Raw genomic sequence first — 12,366 nt, 5'->3', positions numbered from 1 at the left:
CGACGGGTGGCAATTACACACAGATTGAGTCGCTGCAGTAGTATTTTTACTAAAAGTATATAGAGTTTTTATGTTTGTTATTGAAATATATCCTAATGAACGGCGGAAGAGGAACCACTGAACATTGTCTTCCCCTCGAGGCGCATTAAAATAATGTGCTGCCTTCCGGCCCCGACACGTCATTGTTACTAGAGTGGCACAAAGTTTTGAACAGTATGAACTAATAAAAAAATGTATAAATATATCCCCACGTTACTATTAAAACTACATTTTTTGATTATTTTTAGAAAATTCTGTTATATATTAATTTATTGTGTATAATAAACGAAACCAGCAAAAATTCGTTTGTATTTATTATTCAAGCTAGTTGCAAATAAAACAAATACTAAATCATATACATTATAATAAAATAAAAATGAATGGTCGTAATTGTCACTGTTTGGATAACCAGTTTGGTCGGATGACACATAGTGCGGGCAGGTCGAATCTGTCAAAGGCGCCTCGGCCGCGGTTCCGCGAAGTTTTCCTTTGCATTCGGCGGTGGGAATCGGCGGTGACGCACGGCGCCTCAGATGAGTGTCGGACGTCAAGGCGACACCTCCGGTGAGTGGTCCCGCTTTCGCTTTCGTCGATTCATCCCTCTGATGCTCGATTCGCGAACGTCACGCATGCAAATACGCGACCGTTTTCTACTCTCGTGCCTTTCTTTTCACTCTCGCGTGTCTCGCATCTCTCGCTCGCACTGGAGTCGACGCATCGTCTCGTTTTCCTTGTCTCTTTAATTATTCCGCGATTTCGCAATTATCGATTCGGCGATCCTCGACGCGTTCCTAAAGGCTAATCATATTTACAAATAACAATCGCACGCCCTTGTGCTCGAATTTCGTTTTCGTCTTCGTCTTCGTCGACTGTCTTTGTTTATAAATTTATGTGTGTCGTCCTCTATTGATATTATTATACATTTGGGCCGGATCTTCTATTGTGCCGTAATTTAGGTCAGTTCATATCAATTGATAATCGGTCCCGTTTTAAATTGCATTATATTAGATCATCGTGAGATTTATATATATTATATTCTATTCTATTATCGCAGCGAATCTTTTTTGCATACAATATTTTAACCTAATTTTATTGATAAGATATCTTTCGCTTATCATGTCGCACTTTACTCATTTTTTATTGGAACGCCGTTAAACAAATTATCTTCTTTTTATTGTTTTCCAACATTGACTTTGCGTTTGATAAGCGTAATAAAATATACAACAGTTCAAATTTGTTTAAATTCAAAAACCGATTGTAACTTTTTTAACAATAAAAAGTAAGTTACTGTGGTCTACATAATGATAAAATAAAACCACAATTGTATAGGTAAATATATTTTCAAAACCACTACTTATTCAGTAAACATTTTGTCAGAATGAGTCATTAAATTTACACTTATAAACAGTGAATACTTTTCTCCAAATATGGTATGAGTCACTTATTTGTGTATGAAATTTAAAAATAACTGATATTTACATTTTTAAATCGAATTTTCAGACATTAATTAAACGAAATTTAAAATGATTTGGCCTAATTTTTCGGATTTATTATTTGCGATAGATCAGATTTTTGATAATTATTTTAATTCCGATCTAACAAACAATCAGATTAGATTTTTATAATCTTGTTAGATTTCGTTAATAATTTGGGTTATAAATAATAGATTGCTTATTTTCTGCTTAGTGTCAAAATATTACGAGAAACAATCTTAACTCATAGTGAGTCGCATACAATTGTGATATTTCCAATATTTAAAAAAATAGGAAATGCATCTATTTGCAATTTCAATTTTTAATAGTGAATATGCTTATTGCTAAATAACGTTGCTGGCATGCCAAACATACAACCGGTAATTTTTTATGATTGCGATTTCCTCTACACTGTATATTATAAAATATATTATTTGTGTTCTATGTAGAGCTTTTAAAAATATGTCATATTACAAAGTAGTAGACTGAAACCCACAATTATATTCTATTTTTAAAAAGAGTTATTTATTTTATTTGAAATAATACATACCATAATTTTTTTTGCATTGATAGTATGAATCAATAGAAAAGCGCCTCAAGAAAATTCTGAAATGTTGAGGATGCTAAATTAAAAAAAATATACCAAGTTTTGAATTTTAGATTTTTAATTTTTATTCATCATATTTTATATCAAATAATATGTTTTTTGTCTTATCGTTATTTTATGGTTTTTGTGTATTTCATTATGTCAAGTAAAGTTTAAATATTTTTTTATTTGTTTTACTTTTATTAACATTTAAAAGAATCCAATATCAGTATTGAATTTTAAAAATATTACTATTATAAATTAGTCTACAATTTTGATATTTTCCAATTTTCCGATAATTTGTTTAAATAGTAAATCAAAATAATTTTCTTGCGATTAATTTGTTATTGAGATTTATTCAAATTGAATTAAGCATTGCAAAAATATTTGCATATAAATCTGTATTCTGAACATAAAATGATAATTATAAAATATTATATGTTAACTAACTATATTGATATACCCCATGAAAAGACCGAGAAGAATATTATTTTACATATATAATTAAATACTTATAATAAAAAATATATAATCAAAAACTTTTTAATAAAATATAATTGTTCTAAACTTTGATCTCCTAATTGCGACCTAATTTTTAAAAACTGCGGAGAAATCTCTTTAAAATTCGTTAGTTGATAGTCACTATGCCATTTAAATATATTTCCTCTCAATTTTTTCATTTTAAAAATACGCTAATTACTTTCTGATGATGTTTTCTTGTTGATCAATATTCAATGTTTTCATTTTTTGTCTTAATTAGGAATTGGAGTTTCTCTTTCGTTGCTAACGTAATTTTTAGGATCAGAATTACTTATTATTTCTGACAATTCAATAGTATCTCTTTCGTTTTTATTATATTTTCTGCTGGTGCATCATTTTGCAATTTAGATTCTAGTATATTTGCTAAATATTGTTAACCAGCACACCAAATTTACAAAAATTAATAATTATGATTTTACTATCCATTAATAAGAAAAATGTGCTGTTTGTTGTTTTGAAGAGTAAATAACAAACGCGATAATATTACAAATATTGAAATGACTCTGTTATCTGAAGGTTGAATGAATACTAGGATTATCATCAATTACATTATTTTGCACACCTTCAATTTATAGATTCATTATGTATCAAAATAATTAGATTGTATGAAAACACTAATAGAGCTTCTCTTGATTTTTCATTCTATTTTTGATATTTTATATATCTTAACACATTACGTTCTTGCATTTTCGCATATCTTTGCAATCAGTCCACTCACACGTTTTCGAGGGTTAAAAATAATTAACCCTTTATCATTATATAAAATAAATGCTAACAAAGATCGCTGTTGACATCATGATGCCCGAAAAAGTAAATTAATCTGTGAAATTATTACTCCGTTAGTATGACAATGGCATAAAACAGTTTTTGAATGAATTTAATTATAATAATGTATAGGAAGAACTGATGAATATGTGAAAATAAAGAATTTTTAAAAACACTAACATCCAAAGGGTTAAGCTTGTAAAAATATCGTGTAAACTTAATAAGATTAATTTATCAGGAGATGGTAATATATACATTTATAATTATTTTGACAGCTCAAATTTTTTTTACATTTTGCCCAAACTTAAATATATTCTGCGAAAATAGCAGACCATAATGTGTTAATATGTAAAGCAAAGTCATATTTTTTTCTCATCTTTTAAAAATAATGGTATTGAAAGCCTTAGTTACATGACATGATGTATCAATTAAAAAATCAGTTGTGCGCACCAAAGTTGATAATAAACTACACCAATAAAGACTGCATTCCTCACAAATAAAAAAAACATCGTCAAAGATTGTACTTGGAATTATTCATATAATATAAAAATTGCAGTATTTGCTTTAGGAACTTTATAAACGGTTTCCATGACTCGTGTAATTAAATAATGTCACATCTTCGCGTTAAAATATTAAGAATATAAATAACCAAGAAAGCCATTCCTATGATAATTACCATGATCTAGTGTTGACGTCAGATTAAACATATCTATGTGTGTAGAGCGACATTAACAAGTTTACCTTGAAATATTTGCATTTGAAAATTATAATAATAGTGAAGCATATCACGCTCATTTCACGGATAACACTATTTTTTATCCTTCAATTGATCTCTTCTTTATCTATTTATTATTATTTCTATTGTTGATTTACTACAGAGGCATGACATGTTTACTATGCATATTACAGATCTTTAAGTAGTCATGGGCAAATTCACCGGTAAAAGATGCCGTCTACTGTCGATGCTGTGGTTGACGACGTTCTTCTTCTTCGTGGAGATCGTCGTTGGATATGTAACCAATTCCATGTCGCTGGTAGCTGACAGTTTTCACATGCTGAGCGACGTCGCCGCTCTGATAGTCGCATTTCTGTCCGTAAAGGTAAGACGATCGATTGCCGTATAAATCGCATCGACTGCATGTTTATGTTTGTTTTTGTTTTAATTTTATAGATGTCGCCAAAGAAGTGGTCGAAGAACACGTTCGGCTGGGCGAGAGCTGAAGTATTAGGTGCGTTGGTGAACGCAGTGTTTTTAGTGGCCTTATGCTTCAGCATCACCGTTGAGGCGTGCAAGCGGTTCATCGAAGTCGAGGAGATACACGAACCAAAACTTCTAGTCGTTGTCGGAGCTCTTGGGCTGCTTGTAAATGTTATAGGAATATTTTTATTTCATGGTAAGTTAATATTTGTTCGATAGCGATAGCAATGCTTATATACACCTAAACCTTTCCAAGAATCCAAGTCATAATATATGAAAAGCGTTGTAGTGAAACAGTGTATACATTAATAATATGAATTACAGCAAACGCAATCGACAATTACGACTAATAAAATGTGCAATAATTTCTATGATACGCAAAGTTTTCTGAAGAATTTACTTTCAATGTAAATTTACTTTCTTTGTCATGCCCTGAATTGTTTATTCATTTTAAGAAAGTGAAAGTTAGGAGAAAAGGGTGGGTGTGTGTGTCTCAACAGCAGTGTGTATTTTATATTTTTTTTATAAATCTTCATGCTAAAAAGTAGAGCGTTTGGCGAACTTTTGCCACAATTTTATGAACTTCTGTGACTGAATTGTTTTCGCATCATCTGGAATTTTTTATACGTCCATCTTTAAAATGATTAAATCAATCAAGTACGACTAAACACATTACCGACGGAAAGCCAATTTTTTTGGCTTAACGCCCAAATTTTTTTGGAAGTATATTTACTCTTTTAAAGATATTGCTAGATTTTGAATAAGTTCAAATTTATAAAATAAAATTATTATACTATAAAATTTTAGATTTAGTAATGGTGGAATCTATCGGTAATGTGTTATGGTCATTGTATATAATTTCTGTTGCAGTTTTCCTTAATTTACGTTTTATATGTATATAAATACACTAAAGAGTGTCAAACAAACATTCATCCACCAAATTTGTTTTAAAATTTGCTTATATGACATACTTGCATAATAAATACATTCAATTTTTTCTGGAAATCAACTTATTTAAAATGCCATTCTTTCAAGGTAATCCAAATGTTAAAACATCATCAAAAGAGGAAAAAATGCTTGTATATATTTTTATCTACATATAGTTTTATAAATAGAAATACATACATACTTGAATTGACATTGCGACACTTTCTTTGTGACTTATTTATTGTAATGGTGAAGACGAATTGGGAATTTAAGCGAAACAACAAATCTTCGTTACCTGAATCGTGTAAGTTCAATGCCTTCACAACCAACACGTGTGGAGGCATTGAACTTATAATATAGAAATTGTGACAGAGGACTAACATTTGGTAGATAGATGCTTAAAACTCTAGACCAGTAAACGCCATGCCTTCCAATTTTTACAATAAAGTCATATACGTAACACGAAAATACGATTATGTGTTGTTTTTGTTTCTACCTGTGCTGCAATAACGGTTATTATCGGGAAACTGCCGCATATCGGCATACTTCGACGAGTGTATGCAGAAGTCGATAACAATTTTACACCTATGATATATTATTTAAAAAATGTATTTAAAAACTTTGGGCAGTTTTCTTTGGTTTCGTTTCAACAAGACTCACTTTCTTATGGTGTAGAAGAAGATTGGCAGTTCATTTTCAATTTTCAAAAAGTCACTGAAAAATTGTGAGAGTACCGAATCCAAAGACAGTTTGTTGTTAACAGATATGTCAAAAATTCGTACTGCAATAATTTTGTGAATGCTTTGTCTACGTATACAGATGTATGCGAGAGAGAAGCAATACACAAGAATATTCATTGTCTCGCTTGTTCTTGTTGAAGCGGCAATGCTCATTTCAAGAATTTTCGTCTGTCACATCCGGCTATAAAATAAATATTTCTGTTTATTTCGCACAAAATAAAATATATGTAATATCACAGTAGTTGGTTGTCAACTCCTACAATATGATTGTGTGAGTAAAGCGTCTGTGTGTTTTGGATAAAAAGTGGAAGGTGTGATGTTCACTGCTATAGACTTTTATTAGTACATATTACTATTGAGATTATTTGTTCAATTTTAAACTTAAAATTGTTTAAAAGCTTGGTTTTTATGACATTTTTAATACTTTAACTATACCAAATTATTGTAAATATTATCAAAATTATCAATACCTGGGTATATATACTTGATGTTTTTATTAAAATTTGGTAACATAATACGTTTCATACATTTTCTGTATATAGCAACAAATCAAATAAAGCCATCATTTCTTGAAGTAGATTTTTGTGACGTAGTTTATTTACTGCATACAACTTTTGATTGCATTTTATCAGATGATTAAGTATATATCAATGTTTTAAACCATCAAGTGGATTAAGAGCTTAGTTGACTAATGCATGTTCCTATCATAATTTCAATTCGTATTTTATAGTTAAGCTTGCCTTACATATCGATAAAATAAACTGAAAAAATAAGATGTTTTGAAATTAGACTCGTTGCTGATATTATTTTAAAGTTCTATTTATAATGATACTGTTTGCTTCTAAAAAACCTGTTTTTGCCTCAGGAGAAACAATGTCAAGGCCAAAGATCGAAGGAATACATTCGTGATGTTTTATGCTTTTTTTGTGCAATACTTTCGGAAACATCTTAAAACTTCATATATCGTTAAAATTATTTAAAAGTGGTGAATAGCCAAATACAGGAAAGCTCTTAAAATGTAAAGTAATGTTTTAAATTCACCGGTGAAGTCAGATCCAGTAAATCCAATAAATAATTATCAATAGATCTTGGATGTTTGTGGTCGATAGTTTAATGAACATGAAACTGATCCGTTTTTGAAAAGAATTGTTGCTGGTAATGAAAAATTGGTTTTCTACAACAATCCGAAGAGAAAGAAAATGTCTTATTCCAAAATAAGTATATGGTTTGGTCCCTCGACCAACGTTGACCGTAAAAAGATTCTTCTTTGTGTTTAGTGGGATATTTTGGGAGTTATTCCTTTCTGAATTATTGAAACTTGGCCAAATCGTCACAGCATATGTATATTGTGGTATTCTGCAAGATGACAAAGCAAAAACACATGCATCTTTTGATTATCACCTTTCCTAATTATTGCAAAAAGTAAAAAATAGTATTTGTATTGTATACATTATATTACTATGATTAATGTTTTTCAGAACACGGTGGTAGTCACGGTCATTCTCATGTCGGAAGTGGATTATCAGAACTCGTCGGCAACGATTTGTCCGACGATAAAAACGAATCGCTCTACTCCAGAAACGTCGGAGATACGGTACCTCCGCCGTCCACCGCCAAACACGGTCACACACATGATGCGTCTCAATTGAACATGCGTGGCGTGTTCTTACACATTCTGTCCGATGCTTTAGGTATATATGTTCACTCATAAATACGACAACTTAGATTTTATCCACTCTAATTACAAATCGTATATTTTTAGGCTCAGTGATTGTTGTCTGTTCTGCCTTAGTCGTTTGGCTCTCAGACTGGGAATATAAATTTTATATTGATCCAGCGCTCAGCGTCATCTTGGTTATGTTGATACTGCATTCAGTTTGGCCCTTGTTGAGAGAGTCGGCATTAATTCTTTTACAAACTGTGCCTACTCATATTCAAGTGAGTGAATTTTTTTTATGATTTGATCTGGCTTGATAAGTTTGTCGTCAAATTATTTTGTCTTTTTAGGTTGATGCTATCCAAAGACGTCTATTGGAGAGAGTTGACGGCGTCTTAGCAGTACACGAATTTCATGTGTGGCAGCTGGCTGGTGATAGAATTATAGCATCGGCGCACATACGGTTGGTAATTTAAACTTTAGCCCAAAGTACCCATTTTTTTAAAGCAAACTACTATATCTACTACGTCACGGTACATTGCAGACTGACTGTAAATGAAGGCGTTGCTCAAACGATTTTGGAATATGGATCATAATGTGTTTTTAGGTAATGAGTACCATAGATGTCAACAATAATCATAGATTTAAAATTTATTATAAAAAAAAATAGTAACAATTTCTTTGATATGTTACGAGAAAATACAACGTTTGCGTTCATTTTTAGTTGCCGTAATTTATCAGAGTATATGAAGATAGCCGAGAAGGTGAAGGAATTCTTTCATAATGAAGGAATTCATTCGACTACAATTCAGCCGGAATTTGTTGAAATTCCTGGCGATGGTTACGATGTAAGTATTGTTTTATTTTTATTGACAATTAATGATGAATATTCGTAATTCTATTACGATTCAATTTCAGGGTTTGAATGGGCTAAACGGTACTGTAGAACCACCTTGTGCTCTTTATTGTCCTACGACTGATCCTCCGTGTCACAATGCAACATGTTGCGGAACAAACAAACAGGTATTATATTTGCACTTTATCTTCTAACTAAATCGTACTCTAGTTCAGGGTTTAAATTTAAAAAAAAATAATGGCAGTCTAATGCATTTTTACCGAATATTACACACCTAATTTGATGTTTCTTGTCTATAGTGGTATAATATTTGCTGTCTAAATTTTTTAAGTGGTAGCATTAACCCTTCGGTTGCTAAAATCTAATTTACCGACTTTTGCAAACGAAAATTGCCGAATCTGACTTCATCATTGAAGAAAAATTCAATTCGACAGTAGACCAATAACACGGTAAATTGGGGATGTGCTATTTGGGTGCGTGTAGTTGGGGAACTAGAAAATATTTTTTTTTGCAATATGTACGTACGAATCAGGCGCGTGTGGTGAGATATCCTCCTTTGGCTCGTTCACACATAAAGTAAGGGGTATCCAAATAACACATCCCCAATTTACTTATTATTGGGGGGGTATACTGTATTTTTAGTGGGTTGTAGGGTATTTGCTTCGAGGGAGAATATCAATTTTTTCTAACATCTAATTCATCAATATATAGATAGTAGTCCATGGCATCCAAATACCCTTTTGTTCTGAATGCAGCTGTGAATTCAGCGGACTTTTTGGAAGCACCGAATATTGTTGCAGGAAAGTGTTCACTTAATCTCTAAATGAGTTTTGCGAAATAGAAAAATATCCAGAGAATTTTGCATCTTGAAAAATTGTGTGAGATATATATTTCATATAAAGAAATAAAATGACCAGATACCCGTTAAAACTAACAGGGTTTTTGGTTGGAGTTATTTTTATCTGTTCTGCTTATGAGATTACGACATAAAATTTACCACGAGAGAAGCATTCATTTGGCAAATTAATTTCTGTTGCATTTAACGATTATCTTTGTGATTTATTTATTGTGTCGGCGAATGCACGGAGAAGTGAATATTAAGCATAAACACATTTCAGGAGTTCAAAACATTTTATACTATAATTATTTAAAAAAAATCAAAACTATTCTGTTAGTCGCGAGTTATTCGAAAAATGCTCAGTATATGGGATTTTAGTTTTAATTATATTGACAAAAAACTTTTCTTAAAAATATATCTTGGCTAAATTCGTTAGCCAGCCTGATTCTCACATCTTGTTTCATAATGGAAGCTAATAAAAAAATCGTAACAGTTGAAAAATTGTATAGAAATTTGTAAAGAGGTCAAAAATATACTATAATATAATAGAAATTTAAATATATTTTTTATGCCATTAACTTGGCACATGAGGAAATGGTAACTGCTATAGTTTTAATCGTATCGCTATGGAACTTTTTTTAATATATCTTGTAAATATCTCGCTGGTTCCAATTAGCCAGCCTAGTTCGTTATCTTGTTTCATAATGGTGGCTAATAATTTGTAGGTCTGTTTAAAAAAAATCGTAATCTATAATATATTAAAATAAAATAAAGAAATTTTCTTACACATTTTCACATACGTGTAAAAATATTTATATTTAATATTAAAGACGCGTTTTTGCGTCATCGGCTATTAACGATAGTTTTACGCATATTTAAGTCATTATCCAGTAAAGTACACGATAATACATTTTTTTTTTAAGAACCTACTTATATAATCTCTCAGTGTAATGTTCTGTAAAAATTTCATATTGCTAGTGTTTTCTTCTCAAGTTTTCAATGACACAAACATAAGGACAAAGTTTAAGAATTATAGTATAGATTTTAAGTTGTTTTATAGATCAAGATTTCTACTTTTTTTGTTCTTTGGCATTATTCTCTAGCTTAATGCTCTGTTTTATCAATTCATATTAAGTTTAATACACTTCTTTGAGGTTGACATATCCTGAAAGAAGCTGTTCTGGCTGTAATGTATATGGAAAACGCCATTATCAGAGATCCTTAGCACTCGCCTATAACTATCTTTTACCTTGAACTGCTACTGTCTAATAACAATTTTATTGGTTTAACAAATGAATCGTTTTTCAGGATCGAACTACTCCAACACCATCTCCTGCCAACACGCCGTATCTGTGTCGGCAGCGAAACATCTCAAACTCTTTCCAGCAGCCCGATGTGCTGGAAAGCGGAGCGCTCTTGCTTCCGCCGCCGGAAGCGCCGATAACACCTGGCTCGCGCGAATCTTGTGTTTGACACATGCACCCCGCGACCTACATGCCTTATACTAGCTATATAAAATTCTTATTATATACAAATACCAAAATTGTTTCCCATCTATTGAAAAGTTATAACATGACGGTCGTCGCGCAATAACGAACTGCTGCAAAGTAAACCAGACTGACGTCATCATCATTAATTATATGCATATATATATATATATTTATATATATATATATATCAATATGTATATACATATATATGTATATAAATATGTATATATATATATGTATGTATATATATATATATTAACATTTACATATATAACGTAATATGTGTGCACATAGGGGTTCAATATATTTTACAATATTAATTTTATATATATAAACGTTATATATATATATATATATATTTTTAGGTATTGTAACAATAGTGATAAAAAGTCATAGGCTTGTTACTTTAAATGTAAAGTTCAATCATCGTCAAAGAAAAATTAACAACGATTTTCTTTGCGCTCTTGGCTGTGTAGCTTGTGTTTTTTAGTTTTAAAGTTGCAATGTATATTTTGAAACTATATATGGTGAAGTACTTAAAAGTAGCCACATGCCTGTAGTCGGTATGTGAGCATTTATGGAGATTGCTGGGCGTGTTTAAGCTACTGATAAGGTCACCATACACTTTCTGTTCCGTAATTTTGTAGACTTGAATATAAAGACACATTTCAGGAGTCGCCTATTAAAAAAATGCTATTTTCGTACTGTATGATCCCTCTGAGCCATTTTAAATTTTGTCATAAAAAGCTGTAAACCCTTTGGATTCTTTTCTGTCATCGCAATATTTAGAAAATCACTGAAACTATGACCGATTCACAAGTATTGTGTTGTATATTTAGAACACTTGTTTTATTTAATATAGAAGCTATCAAAATCACGGAACAGATGGTGTACTTTGTTAAACTATTTTGGATCATCTCCCATCATTATCGATCACAAATCTATAGGATTTTTATTTTACTATTAATAAAGTATGTATATAATGAATTCTCTCCAGAGAGTGATAGTCGTCGTTTCATTATGAAGCAATCGTCGAAAAAAAAGTATTTGATTTTTATTCCATTGTAATTATTAAAATAAATATAGATATGTAATTAAATAGGAGCGAGTGAATAGATGATAAAAATATTGTCTTTGGAGATAACGCAATTTCATTTTTATTCACTTAATGACTAATTTTAGTACAAATATTATGCAAAAGCTCCATCCTTAATCTATAATTGTGGCGATGAGTGTTTGCGGCGAGTGAGTAATTTTT

General features: G+C 31.0%; 1 protein-coding gene across 1 annotated transcript; it reads left to right on the top strand.

Annotated features, from left to right (window-relative positions):
* The first annotated feature begins 434 nt into the window (after nucleotides 1-434).
* On the top strand, nucleotides 435-11,161 carry ZnT63C (solute carrier family 30 member 1). Its single transcript, XM_088202364.1, has 9 exons — nucleotides 435-603; nucleotides 4,312-4,502; nucleotides 4,574-4,796; nucleotides 7,746-7,958; nucleotides 8,030-8,205; nucleotides 8,275-8,387; nucleotides 8,649-8,772; nucleotides 8,843-8,947; nucleotides 10,927-11,161. The coding sequence occupies exons 2-9, from the start codon at nucleotides 4,326-4,328 to the stop codon at nucleotides 11,089-11,091; spliced, it is 1,296 nt and encodes a 431-aa protein (XP_088058490.1). The 5' UTR covers nucleotides 435-603; nucleotides 4,312-4,325; the 3' UTR covers nucleotides 11,092-11,161.
* Nucleotides 11,162-12,366: the final 1,205 nt, after the last annotated feature.

This window comes from Plectrocnemia conspersa, unplaced genomic scaffold (genome assembly GCF_051122295.1).
Source record: "Plectrocnemia conspersa isolate PC_06_02 unplaced genomic scaffold, ASM5112229v1 ptg000013l, whole genome shotgun sequence".
Taxonomy (NCBI): domain Eukaryota; kingdom Metazoa; phylum Arthropoda; class Insecta; order Trichoptera; family Polycentropodidae; genus Plectrocnemia; species Plectrocnemia conspersa.
This window is presented reverse-complemented; position numbering and strand designations above follow the sequence as displayed.